Genomic DNA, 27,670 nt, shown 5'->3' on the forward strand with positions numbered 1-27,670 from the left:
AAACAAGCAACTTCACAAACCTCAGGAATGAGGAGTTACTTGATGAACTGACAGAAAGAATACCAGACTTTTTTTTCAAATGTCTTTATAATTTGAGACTCAGAAAGGCAGAAGAAGTGTGTTAAAGATAATGGTGGAGCTAAGAGAATGGACATTGGAATCAGACAGAATTTAGGTGAATCGTGATTCTGTGTCATTTACTACTATGTAACCTAGAAGAGTTTACATAAACTTCATGAAACTCAGTTGACTCATGTGTAAAATGGACACAGTAATACCAACCTTTGTGTAAAGATATTTAACATATTATCTCTTACACAGTAAATATTTTGTAAATAAACAGCATTATACTTACGAGTGTTATTATTGATAGCTTTATTGCTTAATTTCAATAATTATTTGGTAAGAAAAATAGTTTTAGATAATTCTAGATCAGTGGCTCTTCTATTGTAAATGAAAAATCTGAAGTACTAATATTGTCATGACAATTTATTATGTAACAGATTATTAAAGGCATTGGGCCAAATATAAAGCATTACATTTTCAGTTTTTAAAACCTTGGAAGGTTGAGGCAGAGGAATGCTTGTGGCCAGGAGTTCATGGCTCTGTCTCTACAAAAAATAATTTTAAAATCAATCGTACATGTTGGTGTGCACCTGTAGTCCCAGCGACGTGGGAGGCTGAGGCAGGAGAACGGCTTGAGTCCAAGAGTGGGAAGTTGCAGTGAGCTGTGAACCCCGCCTTGCACTCCAACCTGGGTGACAGATTGAGACCCTGCCTCTAAAAATAAAATAAAAATAAAAATCCTTATGGGCTATTATAGTAAATGTATTGGATTTTGCTAGCGCCAGTGAAGCTAGTCCTAGATATGTATTGAAGTTTTGGAAAATAAGTAGATAAATTATTGAAATTTATGACCACTTTGGAAGAAAATCAAAAAGATTGCATTACATGTGCATTGGAGTGTTATTGTCATGGAAGAACATTCAGCCCAGGGTTTTTTGTCACAATTTTCGTCCCGTTATCTCTAAGAGTGACTGTTTTCTAATTTTTTAGATTCTCGGTGCCTCTGTTTCTCTCTGTAAAATAGTGGTGCTTTCTCACAATTCATACAGAGACTAGTAAGATTATCCATGAGCAAATATCCTCAAAAACTTCTTTATCTCCTTAATGATCATTCCAAAACATGGATGAAATATGAGGTTGCACCCTGTTAATAGAAAGTAATTGCACCACTAAAACCTGTATCGCGTTTGGTGTAACATTCGTGGGATTACTTGTCCCTGGCCAGTGGAATGCCAAAGTCAAATTAAAATATTGAATCAAATAAGATATTGATTATTTAATAATGCAGGTTTTATTTTACTTAGGAAAGAGGCAAACTGTAATAAAATTTTGGTGATATTAGGAAGTTTGGGCCAAAAATATATTTTTCCTGGGCTCTGTAAATATTTAGGCAATAAAATAATATCCTGATTCCTTTAACTTGCGTATTGGTACACATGGTATACCAATATTGGTATATTATTGAAGCTAATTCTCGGAATGAGACCCAAAGGCTCAGCAGTAATGGCCTATTGAAGGATAATTACTGTTCATTATATGACCAATACAAAATGGTGAGACAATGCTGTTTGGGGTAATTTTCAACAGAAAAATGTTTCTGCTTAACTGTGAGTTAGCCAGAAAGTTCAGTAAACCTGAACCTCACATTACATCATTTTCTAAACTAAGCAAAGGTTCATTACCTATAAATGTTAAGCATCAGTGTTGTTACATTTATACTTAGCGTTTGTCTGCATCCCTGTTTCCTCTCCATGTGTATAATATTTACATACCTTTCTTTCAAGAAATCTTTGTGTGAACCTAAAATACACAAACAAAATCAAGCATCTTTTTAAAGACATATCACCTCTATTTTGGTTTATTACATTGTTATTTTTGAACTGTAGCATCTCAATTTGACGAGTGTTAGGACTGCTGGCTCTGTCTTAGAAGGAATGAATTATTCACTGAAGTGGTGTTTCGTGTTGCATAATGGCTCCATCTTTTAAGACGAAAAGATATATACTACACTATTTATAACAATTTTATAGGTTGTGACATACCTATAAAGGGTAAAATCTGACAAGAACAAAATAGATGCATAGAGGCACCCTGCCACGTTTTTAAACAGCGTGTCATTGAAACTGCTAAAATTTATGCCTCCCCTCGGTATTCAAGAATGGTTGCAGGTTTGTTTTTATATGATTTTGCTATCTTAATCTAAATGCATTATGTATTTATTAGATGCTTACCAGGTGGGCCTTCAGGTTCTTCTTAGAATCAGATGATGGTCAAATTAAATTATTGTTTTTATTTTTAAGCTAAAATGATTAATTTAAAAAGAAAAGCGAATGCTTTTTTTTTTGTTCAAAGCAGACTTTAGGAAAAGCATGGTGAATACAGCTTCAAAATACTTAAAAATGAAAAAATCTGTTTATTCAGTTATTAATAACAAACCCTATAAAATTTATAAATTATTTACTTTCAATGACAATCATTTTGGTGGCTTTTTAAATTATTCCATTTTTGAGGAGTGCTATTCCAAAACAAAGATAGGTGATAAAGCCACCTGGTTTAAAGTTTGAGTTTCTCCTGTTTCTGAGTTTGTCCTCAGCCTCTAAGATTTCTTGTGATTCCTTGCTTCAGTGATACTCATTGCTTAAACAGCGCAAACTAGATGGCATTATTAATCTTTCCACTTCTTTTCTAACTTCATAGATAAAGCAGCTCTTCTTACTGTCACAATTTCATTTCCAAAGCAAATTTGTGACTATCACCAGAGTGATCATGTTCCCATCGCTGTGTCCCATCAGTCACAGGAAACTGAACCGAAAACGGCCTGAACACAGACTTCCATACACCACCCATTTCCCAAGCCATCACCTTTTATCTCCCCGAGTTGAAATACAAGAAAATCCAATGCCATTTTTGTTTGTCTCTCTCACAACAGGAACTAAAAGACAGTTAGTCTTTTCATTTCTCTTGAGGCCTGAGTGCAGGGCCAGCCAGTCACAGGAAGCAGTACGTTTAGATCTCAATTCACACCCCACTATACTCCTCTCCAGGCTTCTCACAGGATGGGTCAATTTTTGAAGCTCTGTTCAAAGAAAAGGCAGGTGCCAAACATTGCCAAACCAGATGATGCTCTGTTGTCAGATGCATGGGATTTCTGTGACATCCCAGCTCTTCTCTCATAAGAGCTTGTCCACTTTTCTTCTCTTGATGTGAAGTCACTCTAGTCTCTCAACTTCATCAGCTTTTTTTAACTATAAAATACAGTATCATGAATTATGTTGCTATTTCTTTAAATTTATTGTTGACATACAATAGGAATGTTAAAACATCAAAAGAATGTGCATTCTATTCTATTCTGTAGAATTGTTATTTTGTCTGATGCTTCCCCTAAGTATTAATGCCAAGTGTGCAGTGAAGGAGCATAAAACTTTCTCGTTAGGACTGATTAGCCGGTGACAGCTTCTGGTAGTCTGAGCCTTAACGTATGAGATTGACATGCAACAAGGGAGACACAAAGACAGAAAAGACCCGTGCTGTCTTTTGCCTGACTTAATTGCCACTAATGGGATGTTTCCTAGAGCCTCTCTCCTTGCTGCTAGTAAACTACATGCTTCAAAAAAGAAACTTTGCTGAAATATCTAGGACACTGCAGTTTATGATTGACCCCTATTTACTGTCCCAATGAACTCAGAGTTGAAGAGTAATTGTAACTTTCAGTAAAACAAGAAGCAGCTGTCAGAGGTTTGGCTGAGCCTTTTAGTTTCTACTAACTCAGTCTGCAAGCATTAGTTCGCAGAATATAATAGTGAAGAAGTGAAAATAAGAGCAGACCAGACATCAGAAGCTGAGTTCCCTAATATTCTTTATTTCACTTGTTGGCAATGCAACCTGCAGACACACAGCCAGTCGACAGCTTTACTCTTTATCCTTCATGCTCCCGTCCTCCCATATCTTACTCTTAATCAGTCATCACAAAATCCTACTTATTTTGCCTTTTACCTATTTCTCAACTCTCACCACCTCCCTTACCTTCTTATCATTGCTGCATTTTAGGCCTTCAGCATCTCTCCGGGAAACTATTAACTTCTAACCAGGTACCTTGCCTCCACCTTGTCTCGTAGAATCCATTCTTCACACAACAGATTAATGTACCTAAAAAAGCTGGGTGCGATGGCTCACGCCTATAATCTCAGCACTTTGGGAGGCCAAGATAGGAGGATCACTTGAGCCCAGGAGTTCGAGACCAGCCTAAGCAACACAGTGTGACCCAGTGTTAAAAAAATATTTTTTAAATAATTTTTAAAAAGATTTTTAAGAAGATTATCTACCTAAAACACAGTTCTAATGACATTAATTCCTTCCATAAATGATTTCCATGGTTCCCATCTCTCCAGGGTAAGATCCAAAATGCTTTTGATGATGCTAGCCTCTTTTCTTGCTACTCACTTCAGTATAATATGCTATATTCCTGTATTTTTTTCACGTATACGCCACCACGTAGCTTATCTCTGGGCTTTTTGTTATGTTGGCTCCTTGGTCTAAAATGCCCCAGCCCCACCTGCCCCATCTTCTACTTGCTAGTTACTCCTATTCTTGAACTTGATTCACATAAGCATGCTCCTGCAAGCTTTTCAGACACTCCCCATCCGAGTGAGAGTTAGGTATTTCCCATTCACCTACCCATCGGATGCTACTACTGCCCTTAATGGGATTTCAGTGTCTGAACTGCTTGACTGTGAGTTCCTTAGGCACACACTTTGCTGACTTTGCTTTATTAGTCTCATTGTTTACTGCAGTCTCAGAGACATCGTTTTAGTTAAGATCCTCCAGAGAAATACACTCAATAGCATATAGAGATAAGAAGAGATTTATTATAAGTATTGATATGGGGGGTCAAGAATTCCCACCATCTGCCATCTACAAGGGGAAGAACTAGCAAAACAGGTGGTGTAATTCAGTCTAAGAGCAAAATTCTGACATTGGGGGAGCAGGAAAAGATGTGTGTCCCGGCTCCAGAAGAGATAGCACATTTGCCTTTTTTCTACCTGGACCCTCAACGGATTGGATGATGCCAGCCCACGCTGGTGAAGGCATGACCTCTTTACTCAGGTAACAGTGTCAAACGCTAATCTCTTCCAGAAACACCATCACAGACACTCCCAGAAATAACATGTTGCCCATTGTCTGTGGGCACATAAAATTAACCAACACAGAAACCTTGACGTTCTTGGAACATTTTCTGTGTGAGTGAATAAAGTGCTCATCCTGATACACACCAGTTGTTGAATCCTAGACAAATCGCCTAACTTCTCTGAGATTCAGAGTTCTCATCTGTTGAAAAATGAGTGTACATCTAATATAAATATCCATCAGCTAATAGGAAAATAAACTAATGAATAAAATAGTTGAATTCCCAAGGAAGTGGGTTGTGGATTACGGGGTGCTTATGCAAATACAATTGTTGTTACTGTTTCTATGATTGTTTTTCTCAGCTTCCTCCAAAACAAAATTAAAAATTCATCAGATTCCTGTTAATTGTTATTTTGTCCATAGAGATTTGACATTTTTTATAGCTGATTTATGTGAAGTCTGGTTATTATTGTACTTTAACATAATTATTATCCCTCCCTGCTATATTCAATGCTGCTAAATTTCCTGATAGAATGAATAACACTGAATCCCATCACTGCCTGTTCCATGTAGTCCATATAGTGGAACAATTGAATTAACTGAATATAAACAAATTTAGATATACTGTACTCAGAAATAACTTCAATATAATTTAATCTGGAAAACAATGGATCAGAAGGCGCAATCCACAAAAAGAAATGTGCATTTGATCATTTTCTTTTTTTATTTTTTTTTTTGAGACGGAGTCTCGCTCTGTCGCCCAGGCTGGAGTGCAGTGGCGCGATCTCGGCTCACTGCAAGCTCCGCCTCCCGGGTTCCCGCCATTCTCCTGCCTCAGCCTCTCCGAGTAGCTGGGACTACAGGCGCCCGCCACCATACCCGGCTAATTTTTTGTATCTTTTTTAGTAGAGACGGGGTTTCACCGTAGTCTCGCTCTCCTGACCTCGTGATCCGCCCGCCTCGGCCTCCCAAAGTGCTGGGATTACAAGCGTGAGCCACTGGGCCCGGCCGCATTTGATCATTTTCTAACGTGAATTAGCAACTTTGACAATAATCAAGATACATGCCAATCTTAATGTAACATACTATGTGAATGTGTGACTGTTTTTTCGAGACAGGGTCTCATTATGTCACCCAGGTTAGAGTGCAGTGGCACAATCATGGCTCACTGCCCCGTTGACCTCCTGGGCTGAAGCAATCCTCTCCCTTCAGCCTCCCAAGTAGCTGGGACTACAGAAGCATGCCACCATGCCCGCCTAATTTCTTTTCTTTCCTTTTTTTTTTCTTTTTTTTTGGAGAGATGAGGTCTCACTATGTTGTCCAGACTCGTGTGTGTGTGTGTGTGTGTGTGTGTGTGTGTGTGTGTGTTTAATGAACCATTAGATAATTATTTTAGATTGTAAAATTAAAATTTAGGTAAAAGTGAAACAATATAGCTTACTGTAGACTTTATTGCCAGTAGGGGATAAACTTTTAAAAACTTGCATTCACAAACACCTCTGAAAGAAGAAGGCCTGCTTTGTAAATCTGTGGTTTCCATAAATAGAGTTCACTATGTTTAACTTTCTGTCAGCCTATGAGATCTTTGTGTAAGATTCACAGGACTTTTTGGAGCTCGTATGATAGCTAGGCATAAAATAAGTAATGAGAGAAAAAACGGGGTCCTTCAGTTCTGCATTTCCTTTCTTCGATGTAGCCTTCATTTAAATCATTTGTTGGAACAGCTTCCTTAAGTTGCTGATTTGAGAAAATCTGACAATATAATAGTGTATTGTTTCTGACCATTAACGTTGTTGAGTCAAAGCCAAAACGAATAGTGTCAAGGGACCTTTTTGCAGAGTCAACTTAGGTTTAGTATAATCCAAGATCTTGGTTGAGAACTGTGAGTTCATCAACATTTGATGAAACACATATTATGAGACCCCCCCAAAGCTTTATTTGACAATTTTAAGAACCTTGATATGTGTGTGCTGCTTTTGCCAGACTCTGGCAAGACATAGCAGACTGGTTCTTTAGGGAATGATCCTTAATGACATATGGCAGTAATCCACAGATGCCTACTAAAGTCACTAGTGCTACAGTAAGAAGTGCTTCAGGGGTTGGAGGATTATATATATATATATATGTAAAATGCTGGTAAATATTTATATATATTGGGTAGGTATATGTATATACACACATATTCAATGTAATATATATTTACCACTGCTTGTATGTATGGATACTCTTAATCCTAATCTCAAGAGTCGTATTCAAAATGCTACCCTTAAGGGATTTGTTGTGGAGGTTTGTGTGTGTTTCTTCTCCTCCTCCTCATCCTCCTCCTCCTCCTCTTCTTCTTGTTTATTTTGTAGTTAAAATAAGGATTAAAAAATTTTCAACTGAAGACAAGGGGGGGCTGATGGGGAAAGAGATTTCTTATGGTAAAAAGAAAATCGAAAAAGACAAGATGTGATGGAAACTTTTGAAGAATCAGTATTGCCAGTTGAGCCCTTTGTGAGCAGGCTGCAAGTAAAATGCCATCAACCAAGAGATTTAATGAAGTCTCACTACAGATTTAACAAGAGAGTGATTTGTGAGAATAACTCCCTCTCCTAACTGTTCTGATCCAGTGGCGTAAATAGGATGCTGAGCACCACTCCTGCTGGGTTTTTTATGGTGTTTCATTTGATTGAGACCCAGTAGCGTTTTGGCCTATGATTCTTGGCTGTTTTGTTTTGTTTTGTTTTTCCCTAGAGGAATAAAGTAAAGAACTTCTTGTGTACTTATAGCTTAAAGAAACAGCCATTGTAACCCTAATGATTGATGAACGTGTGGGATTCTCTTAGATTTCTTTCATCCACGAAAAAAGATTTTGGGTTGCTTTCAGTTATTTCAAAAGAAACAGATATAAATCATAAAAATTAATCAAAAGAAAGGCATTCACTTCATGGCCTTCCTACAGAGAATTTGAAATGCTCTCTTAATTGTGCACACCAGGCAAATATTTGAAGAAATAAGTCGAGCAGTCAGGTACAAGAAATAATTGATACATAAGATGATTCAGTGACAAATAATGACACGACACCACACTAGTAAATAGCACATCATAGGCCTTCCATGATGGTCTGAGTTTTACTGTGATTTATTCATCTACATAACAGTGGGTAAGGTTTTCTCACTGCCCAGTTATCTAGATGTATAACTGAGCAACTGTCTTTAGTAACCAAACCAACATTCTGAAATAATGGCATCAATGTAGAAAAATGTAATTGAGTTGTATGGATATATCAAATCTCAACTGCTCAGCCTGAGAATGAAATTTGGAGAAATAAATTACTTTTTTGCTCTTATCATTGAGAGATAGCAAGTTTTAAAATGTTCATTTTAACAGCCTCACATAATTTTAAGACTTGGAATTATTTTGTCAGAGTTAGTATCATTCAATGTGAAAAAGTTAATTCTAAGTTGATTCACACAATATTTTGTATTTTATCCAGAATTGTTTGCACATAAAGTGATCAAGATATTTTATTATTTAAAAGAGAATAATTGCAGACTGTTGACATGAAGAACACCTTTACCTTATGATGAATCTTCAGTAAACTAAATACACAAGATAACTAAAGCTGTGACTGTGTATGCATCCATATGTATGGATATTTTTTATTATTTGCTTGCTATGGTTTTGAATATTTTGATAGATATACACAGCATGAATCATTAGGCTGAATAGAATTCTTGTTTTTAGACTGGCGAATCATTTTAGCAAATACCAAACATCAGGGTCATCATTAGAGTAGTTACACTTGACCATTACATAGCACCTGGTGTCCCTTGAGCCTTATCTTAGTAATTTAAAAATACAAAGCAATTCTTTTTATGTTAGTTTTTAAAAATATTTTGTATAAATTAGAAGTTCACACTGTAGTATACCTAAAGTTTGCAAAACTGATTAAAATACCATGAGCACTTTAATTTGCTTTTAAACTGTTTCTCTCATGACTTGATAAATAATGTGCCAGTATAAACACACCTGCAGAAAATACTAAAATAAGTATAAGACAAAATATAGCTGAGTAATTGCTTTATAACAGATTTATGAGGGTAGGAAAATCCATAAATGGTTGTTAAAGTTAGCTTTAGGACATTTATTTTGTGTGGTCGATGTTATTAGGGGAGGATTTAGAGCATTGCACAATTCAACCTGATAGGCCATTTTACAAAGGTGCTTTTAAAAAGTTATTTTGTGGATGGTGAAATAGTCATTTCACACAGTGCCTTTTAGGTCATTAGTGAAGAGATGAGAAGTGCTTTTGTGGTTTTCCTTAGGCTTTTAACTCCCCTGGAACGTACTTAATCACTAAATATAATTGATAATAAATAATTTTGACCTGATTTAGGTTTCTTGAGAATAAACATTAAATCATATAACTCTGTGCTAGATTGTTGAAACTTTCAACTTTAGACATGGATAGGGGCTTATAAAGCATTTATTTTCACACTGCCTTTGATATTTACTGTGAGTGTTCTAAAATGTTGCATCACATCACTTTTCAGACATGGAATTGGCTGCTTTATCATTGTTTCTATAAGAAAATAAAATACAGAACAAGTTATTTTCCCCAAAACCTTTTTATTAAGTATGGAACTGCTCATATACAAGCAATTATGTATCTATGTTCATCTAATATATCAATACATATATTGTACATTTAAATCATTTCTTGTTAAAAGTCATTTTGTTTAGGTCATGGAGACAAAACATTTCAGAACCAAAATTACATTAGAGTAAGGTTTAACGCTTTTTAAAATTACAAACCATTCATCCAATGTAGTAAACAGTTTCTATTTTTACATTTTAAGAGCTAGAGAGGCCAGGTGCGTTGGCTCACACCTGTAATCCCAGCGCTTTGGGAGGCCGAGGTGGGCGGATCACCTGAAGTTACAAGTTCGAGACAAGCCTGGCCAACATGGCAAAACCCCGTCTCTACTAAAAGTACAAAAATTAGTCAGGTGTGGTGGCGGGCACCTGTAATCCCAGCAACTCAGGAGGCTGAGGCAGGAGAATCACTTGAACCCAGGAGGCGGAGGTTGTATTGAGCCAAGATAGCAACACTGCACTCCAGCCTGGGAGACAAGAGCTAAACTCCATTTCAAAAAAAAAAAAAAAAGATCTGGAGATACCAGCAGAATTCCGATACTCCCTGTCTTACTTGATAGGTGACCTGATGAAATTTACTTAATCTTCATTTTCTTTCTTTTGCAAAATCGAGATATTGAATAATTCCTTACAGAGCTGCTGAAGGGGTTCCTAATATATGATCTGACACACAGCTAAGACTGATGCCTTCTTCCTATTAAACTGAGATGGAGAATGTTTATGTAATTTATGCAGGATCACAGGCCTGATTCCTTTTGGAGAGGATCTTGATCCAAAGTTGTTTAACTACCAATTGAGTAATGTTATCATTCTGTCATCATGTACCTTAACTCTGGACCCTCCATGAAATATGCCATTTAAAGATAGACATTCCAATTTTTCAGATAAACCAATGCTTGAGCACTTTCTATGTACAAAACAGTACGCTGGGTACTATGAAGGATGTACAGATAAATAAGACATGGATCCCATCTTCACAGAGCTTATTATAGCCTAGCGAAGAAGAGAGAGACACACAAATGTCTGTAGTATCAGCAGAATATGAAAAATGGACTCTTAAAAATAGGACTAAGTGCTTTCAACTGGGCTATTGGAACGTTACTGTCATGTTTTCCACCTTTCAACCGATATTTAAAATGTGAGTAACAGCCTCACCTTGAGAAGATCTAGATAAATAATGGCAAACAAAGTGAGTAAATACTTGCTCACGTGGAGCACACAGGCTAATTTTGGAGAGACATAAAACACACGAATGTATAATTTTAAGTATAATATGTGCTCTGAGAGGAAAGTTAAGGTTGCTATGAAAATAGGTAGCATTCTGATAGGATTTAGTTCACTTTAGAGATAATTTGTTGAAAAAATATGTTTTTAACTGAGCTTTAAGGACTGAATAGTAATTATATGGGTGAAAAAGGGGAAGATCTCAGGGTACAGTATAAACAGAACTGGAGGCCACAGGGTGTGTGGTGTACTCGAGGACTGAAAGAAAGCCAGTAGGGCCAGGTCAAGGAGAGGGAGAAGAGGTGATATGAGAAGACAGAATTGTTACACAGCAAGGCCATGTTAAGAATTTAGTTTTCTATTGTAAAAGCAATGGGACCATGTTGAAGGATTTTAAGCAAAAAACAAAACACAAAAACAAAGTATAATTGTGTTATCATTATTATTATTACTTTGAGACGGAGTCTTGCTCTGTCACCCAGGCTGGAGCACAGTGGCATGATCTCGATTCACTGCAACCTCCGCCTCCCGGGTTCAAGCAATTCTCCTACCTCAGCCTCCCAAGTAGCTGGGATTACAGGCACCCACCACCATGCCTGGCTAATTTTTTTTTGTTGTTGTATTTTTAGTAGAGACGGGGTTTTCCCATGTTGGCCAGGCTGGTTTTGAACTCCTGACCTCAAAGTGATCCACCTGCCTCAGCCTCCCAAAGTGTTAGGATCACAGTGTTAAGCACATGAGCCACTAGGCCTAACCTTTTATTTTGTTTTAATCACTCTGGCTACATTATAAGATTGTGACTGGACAAGACCAAAATAGTAGGTGAGGGCTATTGGATAGCTTGGGCCAGAATGGTGGCAATAAAGAGAGAAGGAGGTAGATGGAATGGATAAATGGTTACAGTATAAACACTATGGAATTTGCTAGTTGATTGTGTATTTCCAGGTGGAAAGACAGGAAAGATGTAGGTTTCCGGCTAAGCGGACCTAGGGAATATTACCATCAAAATTATAATCCTAAGATATGTGTTGGCTGACATGCACATTGTCGTAGATTGCTGGGTAGTTGCATTTGAATTGTGGATTCCTTAGTAGACAAGTAACTACCAACGTTTGTTAACTGCTTTTTTGGGGAAGTGACAATATTTTTAGAAAGGAAGAATAAGAGCAAGAGTACTAACCTTTTCTGAGTACCTGTGATATGTCAGGCATTGTGCGAGGTACCTTGTATATATGGGGTGAAATAAATGTATGTTAGTATTCTGATAAGCTTCAAGTTGAATAGCTCATCTACAGCTGGGCTTCTGAATCCTGGCACTGTGGACATTTTGTGCTACATCATTCTTTGTTTTGGGAGGTTGTCTTGGGCTTTATAGGATGTTTATCAGTATCATTGGCCTCTGTCCACTAAATGCTGGTAGCTCTCTGCCTTCCCCTTCTTCCCCACATCAGTTGTGACAGCAAAAATTGTCTCCAGAACCATTGTTCTACAGAATAATGTGAGATATTTAAGAGGAGGTGAAAAGTTCATAGTATTTTATGTATCCATTAAATATATTCTAAAAATGGCCTCCTTTATCTCTTTATTTTTATGTCTTAAAAGTTGAAAGACATAATGACAGGCTTTTAAGTTAAACTCAATAGTTTCCCCCAAAAGAAATCATACCTAGTATTAAAATATCCTGAGAGTTTTTAATTGTTAGAGATATTGTCATTCATGAGTTTCTATGTATATAATTTTTCCAACATACCAGTGACTGGATTTTGTCGGTTCAAATATAGATAGCTTTACTCCTTGAGAATTTGGGCTCTTGTATTTGAATAAAAATGTGTTTCTTCCAAAAGTTTTTGTTTAACTCACTACCTTACTCCATTCGTATTCTCTGGAATGTGGTATTTACAATTCTAGTGTATCAGATGTGTTAACTGAGCTCTGCCTTCAAAAGTACTGTAGATGAGAATGGGGAAAAAATTGCCTCAATTTAAGGATTCATTAGAATTTAGCTACTAGCAGTGAAAACTTATATCTATGAATTAGCAGAAGAATTCCGTAGTCGAGATGATTTCATATTTAGCCCGTTAAAAAAAGCAGCTGTTCTCTGATATTTACTAATAGGATGGGTCCTATTGTAGATCCATTCGCTTTACAGTAACATTCTATAGAGTCAGTCTAGGAGTTTGTAATACTTATTTTAGACCCAAATACTGTAGCAATCTTCTGTTGTATTTTTTAAAAATTAAATGCTTCTGAATGTTCATACAATTAAAATCATAGCACTGAAAGCACTTGAAGATTCAATTTCTCTGTCCCTTTGCCAGACACGGTTCTATCTAAACTGTTGTGGCCTAATGGAAGTAAATCCTATTTTAAAAGACCTCTAGAGACATCATAGTTGGCAACCAATTCATGGTTCAGTGACCTTTTCTGTTAACTGCTTCTTTTCTAGACTTTCTGTAAGTTGTTCACGCTGGTATTCAGGCCGATTATCGTCTTCTCTTCTGACCTTGGTAGTTATAAAAATTGGCTGGTCCTGGTACTTATTAGACCTAATCTGAAGACTTCTTAAGTATCTGTTCAACTAACTTATTTTCTTTAGATGAAAAACGTCTTTTCCTCCAACCTCTGTATAATGTTTTTCCAAACATTTATCATCTTTCTGACTCATACACATGTCTCCTGAATGTGACAAGCAGATAGAATATAAAAGAGGAATCTTCTTCCTCCTTCCCTCCCTCCCTCCCTCTTTCCTTCCTTCCTTCCTTTCTTTTACTTCCTTTCTCTCTTCTTATCTTATTTATACCTAAAGATTACTGTCTGAGCAATGTATATTCTTAGTATACAAAAGATTTCAAAACAAATAAATAATTTTGAACACTATGATATCACATTCAAAAAGGAAGAAAATCTTTTATTCTAAATGGTAGTGGCTGTGTGTGTGTGTGTGTGTGTGTGTGACAGAGAGAGAGAGGGGGGTTCTTGTCAAAATATACTGTTTTGATGTTTCAAAAAAGATGGACATTTTGTTCAACATATAAAGATTTCAAGTGATGAAATAGTTAAAATTGTTTTACCCTTAAAAATGATTGCAGTACTTTTTAATTGCAAAAATAAATGTTTCAAGCAGCATTAAGTCCGTGTTATCACCTGTTAGTTTCTAGGTCTTTTTTAAACAAAACTAAATATTCTTAAAATATTTTTAACATCATGAATTCTTTAAAAGCAGTTTATATATATATATGCATGTAGTAATGATTTTGGTAGTAATGATTTTAGGTTAAACAACTATTTGTGGCAGTTTAAATGTAAAATCAAATGTATTTTGTATCCTATTGAATATTCTTCACCACTAACTGATTAACCAGCAGGAAAATTTGTACAGAGAGTTGAATATTGTCAGGAGGCCTAGAAGCCAGTCTATGGTGAACCGCCTGTGACCTTGAGAAAGTTCTTTAACAATTTAGGTTTTCTGTTTTCTTATGCAAAAGAAGTTTAGACTGGTAAGTTCTAAGGTCGCGTCCAATGCCAACATTTTAGAGTTTTATTAGAGACAGAAACAGACAGGCTTTTCCCCTCTCTTAGCAGGAAAAGGGACTTGGGATACAGGTGCTTCCAACCTTAAAAGCAGAAAGGAATGAAGTTGAGAAGGGCTGTGAGAAGCATAGGAGTGCAGCCTCCCATAAATGTCGAATGTTAGAAGATAATGAATGAACAGGTTCCAAGTTACTCTGCTTTTTTTTTTCTGATTCTTTCTGCCATGCCCAACAGGACAATAATTAAAATCTGCCTGTTTCATAGAAAGGACCATATTCTCTGTATGGAAAGGAAATCCTTTTACCTGACTTTTGGAGAAATGTAGAGAAAGGAGAAATATGAGGAAAACTTAAATAAATTCCTATAATTTATTCGTTAGCAGAGAAAGTTAGGGATGGTAATTTTTTTCAAGTGAGTGAAAGGATTTTATGTAGTCCATATTAATGACTTCTATTTGTTTACTGAAAGTAGAACAAATGAAAGGGGGGTGAAATTCTGAACAGACAGGCTTTCCTTTAGATAAGAGGATTCATTTCTTGATAATCAGAGTTGTTAAAAGCTTAAATGACCATTCAAGATAGACTCCTCTCCAAAACCTCTGATGTTTTAGAAGCTTCTATGTTAGATGATGTTCTTAGATAATTTTTAAGATCCTTAATAGGCTATAAAATATTTTTCTTTTTTCTTTTCTTTTTTTTTTTTGAGACAGAGTCTTGCTCTGTTGCCCAGGCTGGACTGCAGTGGTGCAATTTTGGCTCACTGCAACCTCCGCCTCCCGGGTTCAAACAATTCCCCTGCCTCAGCCTCCCAAGTAGCTGGGACTACAGGTGAGTGCCACCACACCTGGGTAACTTTGGTAATTTTAGTAGAGACAGGGTTTCACTGTGTTAGCCAGGATGGTCTCGATCTCCTGACTTCATGATCCGCCTGCCTTGGCCTCCCAAAGTGCTGGGATTACAGGCGTGAGCCACCTCACCCAGCCTAAAATATTTTTCAATTATCATCTGTCACTGATGTGATATGCAAATACATTAGCCTAAAGTTCTTTTTCTTTATTATTATACTTTAAGTTCTAAGGTACTTGTGCACAACATGCAGGTTTGTTACATATGTATACATGTGCCATGATGGTGTGCTGCACCCATTAACTCGTCATTTACATTAGGTATATCTCCTAATGCTAGTCCTCCCCCCTTCCCCCACCCCAGCCTAAAGTTCTTAAACCCACTGGATTTTAATTAATAAAAGGATTCTACTCCTATGGGTTGATGGCTAGTAAAAACTATAAGCAAGAAAAGGGTGCTTTAAAATGTTTAAATTAGGTGCTTTCCAATTTTTTTTTTGTTTTTAGTATATATTTTTGAAATGTTTTAGGAATTTTAAATTACTGAAAATATGTGAAAATATTTAGGAATCATTTCTCTACTTTTCTGACTTTAAATAAGGGTTTATTTTAACTGTTTCAATCTAATGGGATCAAATTTATTTTCACAGATTAATCCAAACGATAATCCTATAACTTTTTGTTATCTCAAAGCAAAATTCTGTTGTTACAGCTTGTCACGTCCTCTCTTTGGTAGTGCCTAAATACTTCTTACTGTCATTTAAAAGGCATCATCTGTAAGGTGTCAAGAAATGTAGCCACGTTCTATCCATTCGGTGTTTTTGAGTCTGGGTAGCATAACTGGTGATGCTATAATAAACATTCAGCCTGTGTAAATGAGAAAGTTTCTTTTTAACTTTTCTAACTTGAGTGAGTGAAAAACTATGCTTAGTTTTGTTTTCTCTGTAATGAAAAATAAAGACATTATTTCACTCCTGTTGAAGGGAATGTGTGAATTAAAAACGTTTCTAAATTGCCTTTGAATTTTGCATGTGGGACAGAAGTATGCAAGAGAAATTTTATCTTTGCTTTATAACTCTACCACTTAACAACAACATTCTTTAGCATTTATTTAAACTATAGGAATGTGTATCAGGTCTAATTAATTTTGATTTGCTGAAAGCATGGAAGTTATTTATTTGAGTAAAATATGTTGTAGGTTTCTACTGGGGCTATTATTAAAAAGTTCTGCATTTGACGGTAATTGTATTTGCTTATAAAATAGAGAGAAACAAAATAACCATTTCCAGTATTTTAAATATATATTATTTGAGCTTTCTCTATTAAGATGCCTAATGTTTCAACATTGAAAACAGAAAATGTAATTATGATTTATATAGATAAGATTATAAAGTTTTCTTAGTTCCCTAATTTATTCACTTTTTTCTATGCAGCATCTCAATTAAAAATATGCAAGAATTTAAATGCAACACCTTTTTATAGGCTTTCTATTCAATTTATGGTCATGGGCCAGCAAAACTTGGATGCTTTTTAGAAATGCAAAATCTCCGGTCACACCGCTAACCTGTAGAATCATAATCTGTATTTTAACCAGCTCCCAGGGTGACTCATGCCTATTTGCGTATGAGAAGCATGGATTTCAGTTTCATAGAATATTATTGGCAGTATACACCTTTTAAAAATTGAACTGATGATGGAGTGGTGGGATTTAATGTTCTTTTTTCTAAAATACTCAATTTTTGATTTCTGCGTAGTTTTAGCAGCTAAGATTTATAATGTTTTTAAACCCATTACATATTAGTTCTCTAACCTGTCATCTGGTAGCAAAATGTAAAGTTATTTTAAAATGTTTTATAATTTTATAGCTCTCATTCATTGTAGCTCTGCCATTTAATCATAGTAGAGAAGTTAAGCTTCATTTCTATTTTTCTTAAATTAATCGTGATTATAGCTAAAATGCTAACAAATATTCATCCATGGACAGTGTGAGCCATATATTCAAATATTAACATGTTCTTTATCTTAAAAGAAGAATCGTTGTTAAGTCAAATCTTATTACTTTTCTGTTTCATTTTATGTTTCCTTATTTTTATTTATTCCATGTTTTCTTTTTTTGTTTTGTTTTAGTTGGGTCTGGTAAGTTGACATTTTATTGGCCATCTTCTCATCACCGTGTCACTGTGACTGGAACTTCTCTTCCCCTTTCCATCCATACCCTTCCATGTCCTTCAACCAATCAGCCTTCATGTTTCACTTGTCATTGGCCACAAAGACAGACTGCACAGAATAAAGTCTGCAGGAAGTATGGGTAACTGTGAAAAGAGTAAAGGTAACGGGGTTGCTAACTTTATATCTTATGAAATTAAATGATGTGTGATCTGCATCCTTTTGTTCCTTCTCTCCTGAAATAAGCGATAGGATTGTATCTTGGTTAAGTACTGTTCCAATATATATATATATATCGTAAGATTAAACAAAAATACATGCAGAGAATGATTTTGGTTCTTTTGGTTCAAAATATATTTGTGAATTCATGTATGCCTCTCTGAGTTTTTATAACTATTGTACTATAACAGTCATTAAAAGTCCTGTTGGTGAATAATAGCCTTGCCCTTAGGACTGTTTGCACTCATTTTCATTTCTGTGTGTCAGATTCATTTTATTTTGTGTAGGAAATAATCCCAGGACGTGTCCAAAGTTTATCAAAGTGTACTTTGATAAACATTTGTCCCCACATAAATAAATGAGCCATCGAGTTTCTAAGTGCTTACCTTGGAGGAAGGTCCAATCATTTCATAAGGTCACTAGAAAGCAATTTTTAGATAATTTTACATGAATATGCAAAAGGGTATGCCAGAGAATAACTTTGACCCTAAAAGAATCTCTCTCACTATTTTTAAGTTAAAAAGTTACAATAGGTCTGGCATGGTGGCTCACACCTATAATCCCAGCACTTTGGGAGGCCAAGGTGGGTGAATCATTTGAGGCCAAGAGCAGCCTGGGCAACATGGCAAAACCCCATCTCTACCAAAAAATACAAAAATTAGCCAGGTGTGGTGGTGCGTGCCTGTAATCCCAGCTACTCGGGAGGCTGAGGCAGGAGAATCGCTTGAACCTGGGAGGCAGAGGTTGCAGTGAGCCATGATTGTGCCACCGCACTCCAGCCTGGGCGACAGAGTGAGACCAGACCCTGCCTCAGAAAAAGAAAAAAACAAAAAGTTACAATAATATTATAAAAGCGACTTTTCATATTAATACTGACAGGATGGATTGTTCAATAATAATGTAATATCTGGCTATTTGAAAAAATAGGTTTCTATAGGATACCTTACAAAAATACATGTAGAGAATGAAATATAAATGTAACATAATGAAGATATAAAAGCACAGGATGATAACTGAGTTGAATACTTATATAATTTATTATGTATTATATAATCTGTATTATATAATTTTATTGATACAACAACAAAAATGCCTAGACTAGAAAGACTATTAATAAAGTGGGAAAATATATTTGCAACATATAGGAGAAAGGGCTAAAACTGTAGCCTATCAACAGTTCTTAGAAGTCAGAAAGAATCTGAGTTCATGAGCACAATGTCCACAACAAATTAGATTTCAACGACAAGATAGTGTGAAGAAAAATGTTTCACATTTGGAATTGAAAATTGTTAATTAAGAGGAGAATCCGTTGTTAGTTTGGCAAAGATGTTAATTTTCAATGTTTGTGAGGTTTGGGAGCAAAAGCTATTTGTATGCTGTTAATGAAAGTATCAGTTGATCAAAAGCATTCCTGAGCATGGTTTAGCTATACTTATTAATACACTCTGGGTCTTTGCAGATTTTCAGACCCTGTAACTCTACAGCTAGCAAATAATTTTGATTATACTTGTCAGGTGGATGTTAACATTACCATTATTTTTAACAGTGAAAATTAGAAATAGTCTAAATTTAAAACAGTTGACATTGGTTCAGTAATTAAAGGTAATTTGCTTATTGTTTATTAAACAGTCCTTAAAATAATTTTTTTATAGTATGACCCAATTTCTATGGCAGAATTATGAGTAGCTTTTCTTTTCTTCCCTTTTGTCTAATCTTCCAAATTTTCACCCCTGAACATAAATGATCTTGGTAACGTGATCACGTATTTTTGATTACAGCAAGTTTAAATTAAAAATTGTAGCTTTCAAAAAACATTCCAAAATTTCATCATAAACATCAAGTGGACACATTTAATGAATGGCCTTCTCAATCTAAATTGATAGATAACAATGACAGATTGATAGATAGAAGCATATTTAGGGCATTTATTTTTTTTTTCTTAGAGATACGTCTACTGCAACTGATATTTAACACACATACAGAAGAGGGTTTTTAAAAGTTATGTTTCTAAGACATGTCTTGTGGCTGATGTCACTGTTGATGTTGGCTTCAGAATATGCCTACAAAATACAGTAAATTTGTTTCCAGGCAAATATCCTGTGTGGAAGGATTGCTTCAGGATGAATGTACTTAGCATAAGGGTTTGTATTCCTTGTTCTCAAATAAGTCTTTGAGGTTTGAGGAGAACTGGCATTTTATAAAAGAAACATAGATTCTGGCACACATTCTTAAACATGCTTCTGAGATTTAGGAAAGAGACCACCCGAAGTTTTTTACTTAACTAAGTGGTTTGAACATTTATATTTTCCTACTCAAATTCCCTGCATATTGGAAAGTCATATTCTCCCGCTCATCTAATTAATCACTTGGATTTCTTTCACTGAAGCAAACCAAACCCCAGTCTGAATTTAGTTTATTATCCAGTCAATTCTTTCAATTTCTTGGTCTGATTTTGACATCAATTATTCCAGCCCTTAATTAAGGAATAGAATGCTCCTGTATGGATTTGTACTGGAGGAAAATCCCCAAGCAATGATGCACTTGCCTATTATTATACCTGGGTAATGATAGTGTTTGCTAAATTCATGAGTAAGCCATTCAATTACAATCACAGTTTTAAAAAAATTATAAGCTAGAACTTCAGTGTCAACCAAATTGAACTTAAACTATATTTCCTAACTTTGTATTTTCTTCCCTAGAAGTTAGAGGACATTTGAAAGCCTTCGACCTGATTTTTCGGGTCTCCTATAATTTTCTAGTCAAATGTTATAATTTCTACTAAACCTCAATTTTAAAAAAAAAGAGTACAGAAAAAGGAACACTAATTTAGAAGCTAGGAGTTCTAATTACTTTCTTCAATTTTGCCACCATGCAATCATCAAATCGTTTTACACATACTTGTTTTTTTTAAAGGGGCTTTATATTTGAAATATATACATGTTTTTAATATGCATATTAAGTAGCTTTTAATATTTCTTTATGACCTATAAATTCAAATACCCAGATTTAGGGACATTTCAGCTATTTTATTAACATTTATAAATTTATAAAATCTATAACTTTATGTATTTTACATATATTAAAATATATTTTACATATATATGTATATCAGATGCAACTGACCAAGAAATATTAAGTCAAAGAAAAGTATCTTTTCAAATACTGACCTTCATTAACAAAGAAATTATACTCTTGTGAGCAGACTGATGACATTTGTGAACATAATCTGAATATAATTTGATTCATCTTCACATTAAGGAGTTTCCCTAAGTGATTGATTTAAGTAACTCAACATACTTTTAAAGAGAAGGTTAGAAATATAAAGACACATGCACACATATGTTTATAGTGGCACTATTCACAATAGCAAAAACTTGGAACCAACCCAAATGTCCAACAACGATAGACTGGATTAAGAAAATGTGGCACATACACACCATGGAATACTATGCAGCCATAAAAAGTGATGAGTTCACGTCCTTTGTAGGGACATGGATGAAACTGGAAACCATCATTCTCAGCAAACTATTGCAAGGACAAAAAACCAAACACCGCATGTTCTCACTCATAGGTGGGAATTGAACAATGAGAACTCACGGACACAGGAAGGGGAACATCACACACCAGGGCCTGTTGTGGGGTGGGGGAGGGAGAGCATTAGGAGATATACCTAATGCTAAATGACGAGTTAATGGGTGCAGCACACCAACATGGCACATGTATACATATGTAACAAACCTGCACGTTGTGCACATGTACCCTAAAACTTAAAGCATAATAACAATAAAATTTTAAAAAAAGAGAGAAGGTTAGAAACAATGGAAAAGTCTTAAAAAGTAGACAAACCCTGTCCTGTAGAAACTATTAAATGTCGCTTGAAGCATTCATTTGCTTCAATTTAAACTGAGACAAGAGAGGAGAATAATTAGGTGTTTCAGACAGCTGATACAAAATGAATTTGAAAAGTGTAAACAGTAGGTAAAAAGACTTACATTCTGTGCACATTTTTCCAAGCACAAAGCTCAGCCCAAAAACAAATACCTTTTTTTTCCCCCAGAAGTGACTCCATCAGCACACCTAATGTTTTCAGCTACCATTGTATTCAATGTAATTGACACAATTTTCTGACACTATTTACTGCTGGATGAAGTAGCCATTTAAATCGGTATAAATCAAACAGTTTGGACAAAGCTGGCAGTATTTAGAATGTCAGGATGAGCAGATGTTTCAAATTTTCCCTCATTTCCATATATATTCTGTTTGAACATGCCCTTGCCTATGTAAATGAAAGAGGCATTTGATTCCACTATTGCTTTAAATTCATTTCTATTCAAATAATTGGACTGAAGATTTTAAATGGTTATAATTTGCATGGTAGCATTTCAGGAGATTTCGAGTTAAAGTAATTTTAAGACCTGCCTGCATCAGGAGATCCTTGTGTGTATGATTAAAGCTCATTCACCTTTAAGCAGATCTAAAGGAGAAAAGATAATATTTATTCATAAAAAATTCAGGTATACTTAGAATACATAGGGTCCGATTGTAGCTTTAGAATTCCTTTCAATATGTGGATTAATCTTAGAAGGTCAGGTAATAAAAAACTTCATATAACAACTCCATTTTCTAACTATAAACTTAACATTTTAGTTTCAAATTAAGGACGAGAATTGATATATCATGACTGTTTTACATAACATGTTGTATAAAATAACAGCAGCACTTAGAATATAAGTGATTGTCTCAATTCTGACAATAACTACGCGCCTTGAATTCAGTGTAATTTGTTTCACCTCCTTCAGAACCGCCACATTTTGTTGTGAAACCCCGTGACCAGGTTGTTGCCTTGGGACGGACTGTAACTTTTCAGTGTGAAGCAACCGGAAATCCTCAACCAGCTATTTTTTGGAGGAGAGAAGGGAGTCAGGTACCACCTTTTTCTAATTTTTTTTAAAATCAGCAAAGATGGTTGCCAAGATGTATGAGAAGAAAAACCAACTTATTACTTAGTCATGCAGCTGTCACATTAAGAGAACTGGCAAATCTCTGAGTGCCCAGAACATTTTAGCAATGAGAAGGAAGACAAAATTGTCTTCACTGCTTGAATTCTGAAAAAGCATTTTTCTCCACCTAGTTTTGGTACACAAGGTAGTATATAAAGTTAACCTTTATTTCTAGTTCAGCCACATTAAAAAGAAAAACACAATTTTCTCAACATTATTTAATTATTATTTGTATTATTCTGATGTCTGGAATTATATATTAAAAGAGATTTACGTACATTTAAAACAGATGAGAATTATTCAGTGATTGCTCTGAAAGCTTCAGGAGTCTAAATTGCCTTCTGAATCACGCACCTATATGAAATTCTTTTTAACAGAGATGTTGCATTATAGTTCGTTATATTCAAATGTGTTGAAAACTATCATATGCCGTCAACATTTGCTATAAAATCCAATTCTATTTTATGAACTTCAATTTTTTATATATATAGAAATTGAAATACAGAGATTTATACTCTTGAACTCTGTTCATTATTGGACTTCAGTTTAATAAACAGGAAATCTTAGAAGCATTTAAAGTATCTTTTTGTCTCATCTCTTAGTGATTTGCCTTCTTCAATAAAGCAAAAACGTGGCTGGGCACAGTGACTCATGCTTGTAATCTCAGCACTTTGGGAGGCTCAGGCAGGAGGATCACTTGACCTCAGGAGTTTGAGACTAGCCTGGGCAACACAGTGAGACCTCATCTCTACAAAACATTAAAAATAAACAATTAGTGGGGCATGGTGGTGAATGTTTCTAGTCCAGCTACTCTGGAGGCTGGGGCAGGAGGATCACTTGAGTCCACGAGGTAGAGACTGCCGAGCTCTGATTGCGTCACTGCACTCCAGCCTGGGTGAAAGAGTGAGACCCTGTCTCAGAAAATAAGTATATAAAACAGAACGTTTCCCTTACTTGTTTCGGATATGTGTAAATAAACAATTCTCATCCATTTTTAACACTCCTGACCTTTTTTTATTTCGCTAAAATCAATCCTGGGTGTTTGTTTCATGGTCTTGCTTCTAATGTGCTCTTATAAAAAATAGGTCATTTACTGACTGCATTTAATATTTGGAGGGAATGCTATCAAGTTCACCTTTTCTTTCACTTTAGTAGCCAAATACTGATTTGATGATGGTATTAGGCCCTTATTTGAATTCTAGTATCTTGGTAGGTTCTAACACATTCCATTTGGCCTCGAAGAACTAAATTTGCTGACAGCAAATTACAGACAAGAAAGAATGAAGTATTTCAATGGAGCAGGAGAAATTTTAAGTGCATTTTAGAAGGAAATCTTTGTAGCAGTAATAATAAATCCACTGGAACCTCTTCTTAAAAGAGTGATACTTTGATGATTCATTTAAGTTATTTAAACATTAGATCAAATTTCCAAATAATTTTGGTTTTGTTCAATAATACAACTCATTTTTCCCTAAAATGTTGTCATTGGACATATATCCATGGAATAGTAGTTAAACCTTTATAAAAGAATGTATATTAAAAGGCACCAAAGCTTTTTAAAAGAATCAATTTTGTTGTGGTAGGGAAAATGTTACTATTTTTTATTTCACGAAATTCAATAACATGATCTATTTTTTTGTGTGACATATACACTAACGCTAAGAAGCATGATCTTTTAATTAAATTCAACATATGAATTTTAGAAACTATGTAACAGATATTCTCACCAATTAACAAGAGAAACAAGGTATGTGTTAAAAGTTTGGCATAAGTTACCGAACTTTTACGACGGATAGCTAACAGAGATGCTTACTGTGGTGCCAAAATGGTATCCTTGAATTTAATTCGTTAGAATTCTTTTACATTTTAATTCTTTAATATATTAAAGGTCTTAATATTAATAATCCTAGTAGTCATATATAGGTAAAGCAAGACTTTTGTCTTCGTTTTGCTAAATATGTCAACATTTTTCACCATAATGATAGTTAATTTTTTTTATTTTTTTTTTGAGACAGAGTCTCGCTCTGTCGCCCAGGCTGGAGTGCAGTGGCATGAACTCGGCTCACTGCAAGCTCCATCTCTCAGGTTCACACCATTCTCCTGCCTCAGCCTCCGAGTAGCTGGGACTACAGGCGCCCGCCACCACGCCCGGCTAATTTTTTGTATTTTTAGTAGAGACGGGGTTTCACCATGTTAGCCAGGATGGTCTCAATCTCCTGACCTTGTGATCCGCCCGCCTCGGCTCCCAAAGCGTTGGGATTACAGGCGTGAGCCACCATGCCCGGCCAGATACTTAATATTCTTATATATCTAATATTGCTTAAAAACAGATAGAAAAATATGTATCAATCTTGAGAGTTACTTAAATTTTCAAATGACCCTGTTTGAGGTTAGATTATTAAAACTTGTATGTGTATATGTGTACATATGTAGATATTTACGTGCGTGCATGGACATGTATGTATGTGGGCATGTGATGGAAGAATATTTAGCTCCTTTTTGCATGTGTATATAGACAAATATGCATATGTGTATGAATACTTTTATATGTATGTTTTTACATGTAAATGTATAAGTGCCAAAATATTGGAACCTAACAATTAACCTATTTTTATTTTCCTCCATCCCGATTTCTGGGTTCTAGAATCTACTTTTCTCATATCAACCACCACAGTCATCCAGCCGATTTTCCGTCTCCCAGACTGGTGACCTCACTATTACGAATGTCCAGCGATCTGACGTTGGTTATTACATCTGCCAGACTCTAAATGTTGCTGGGAGCATCATCACAAAGGCATATTTGGAAGTTACAGACGGTAAAGTGGAAAACATTTTATTTCAAAATGTCCAAGTTTGACTTAGGATCCAAAGAGGGTGCCAGTAGATATATTTATTTCCAACTCTATACCTTTTTATGGCTATTTTAGTGTAAAATCTAAGAGGGTGTTGATACAACAAATTCAAAATTATTCTTATTTTAACCTAAATGTATTATAAATTTGTAGCATTCAGTCAGAGTCATAAAAGCATAGCAATTATCTATGGAGAAGTTTATACTAAATGGCTTCACATAGGAATGTATCTATGTTTTGGAAAACAAAACGTATTTTATAATATCTTAGTGTAAATTGCCATCTCTTCTCTTTCCTCTATAATTTAGGACATAAGATAAATCTTTAGGTCATAAGCCTAAATCTAACAGCTCACAACTTATGATAATGAACAAGTTTTCTTCAACGTCATTTTATTCTGTCAACTCCCCTAAACATGCTCAATTAGCGCCCAACCTATTGTAAAGACACAAAATCTCCAAACTGTAAGATGGACAGTAGTGATAATTTGAGAAGAAGATGAAAGAAAAAGAAAAAAACACATATAAATATGTTTTATTCTCTATATTTATATGTATTTTTTCTTTCATATCTTATTTCATGTATATACATATAAATATATATATAAATGTATAGTATAGGTGTGTGCAATCAAGAAAGTGTTACAGGAATTTTTCAAATTAAAAATAGAACCAAAGCCATGACAGTGCAAAGGATTTGTTACTTCTGAAGCTAAATTTATTGTAGTGATTGGAATAATACTTTCACTGTCAATTCCAAAAAGTAGATGAAAGAGCATTTAAAGAAAGAAACATCCTGTCTCTCAGGGAAGAAAATGGAACACGAATAAAAGAAGAGAAGCGGGAATAAAAGATGCTTACTCTGTACGTTCAGTATTGTTGATTTTTTAAAACTTCTGATAATGACTCAAATAATCAATATAATAGCAGTTGCTTTCTAAATTAGAATCTGTGGAGTCATCTTTGACTCCTCATCCTCCCTTATCTCTATATCTGTTCAATAATCTTTTTAACCCGTCGAGTTGTCTTCATCATCTCCCAAAGCTAGTCATCTGTAGTGTGAAATTGTAACAGCCTACTAATTCCATCCTGTTTTTGGTCTTCTCCCCAAATTACATTTTCTTACTGTTGCTAGAATACTTTTTCTCTAGACCACTCTTATTTTCCCGATTACGCCAACTGAAGTATAATACTGATGCCATGAAGCAAGTAAACTAATGCAGCTTGATGAATTTATTCACGTAATGACCACTCCGATCAAGACATGGAACATTTCCAAGACCGTAGAAGGCTTCCATTGACTCTTTTCTCATCAACAAGCCTCTCGCTGGCAGAGATAATACCTTTTCTGACTCTTGTCTTCATTGATTCCTTTTATCTATTCTTAAAATTCAGCTAAATGAAATCACACAGTAGATACACTTTTGTGTATATTTTTGCCTCAAAATTATGTCAGTAAAATACACTTATGTTCTTTTTTGTTGCTGTGTAGTATTCCATCACATAAATAGACCACAATTTATTTATGTACTCTCATATTGATGGAGTATTTTCAGCTTAGGGTTTTTATTAATAAAGCTCATTATTCCTGTACATGTCCATTGTTGGGCAGGTGCACTCAGTTATCTTGGTTTGCCTTTAGTGGACATACGTACTAATTTCTTTTTGTTTTCCCATGTATTTGAAATACAAGTCTTCATCAGATATATATATTGGAAATATTTCTTCCTGGTCATTCTCTTAATGATGGTTTTAGGGATTAAGTAATTAATTTTGCTGAAAACCAATTTTTTTTTATGATTAGTGCTTTTACTCTTCTGTCCTACCTTGAGGCCATGAAAATATTCTTCTATGTCTTCTTCTAGAAGCTTTATTATTTACACCTTTGAGACGCAAATTTTTTTTATCTATCTTGAGTTAATTTTTGTATATGGTATGAGTTCAAAGTCAAAATTATTTTCATTTCCCCCATATGAAAACTAATAATTCCCGCATGATTTATT

At 35.1% G+C, this 27,670-nt stretch overlaps 1 protein-coding gene across 4 annotated transcripts in view; it reads left to right on the forward strand.

Annotated features, from left to right (window-relative positions):
• The window catches only part of ROBO1 (roundabout guidance receptor 1), a 1,192,968-nt gene that overhangs the window by 1,077,372 nt on the left and 87,926 nt on the right, over nucleotides 1-27,670 (forward strand). For 3 of the 4 annotated variants that reach the window (XM_030801651.1, XM_030801653.1, XM_030801654.1), the window contains 3 exons: nucleotides 17,559-17,567; nucleotides 22,616-22,740; nucleotides 25,461-25,632. In XM_030801651.1, coding sequence (XP_030657511.1) covers nucleotides 17,559-17,567; nucleotides 22,616-22,740; nucleotides 25,461-25,632 — 306 coding nt within the window. The remainder of the gene's footprint in view (nucleotides 1-17,558; nucleotides 17,568-22,615; nucleotides 22,741-25,460; nucleotides 25,633-27,670) is intronic. The other variant, XM_030801652.1, reaches the window with a different exon arrangement.

Source organism: Nomascus leucogenys, chromosome 21, assembly GCF_006542625.1.
Source record: "Nomascus leucogenys isolate Asia chromosome 21, Asia_NLE_v1, whole genome shotgun sequence".
NCBI lineage: Eukaryota > Metazoa > Chordata > Mammalia > Primates > Hylobatidae > Nomascus > Nomascus leucogenys.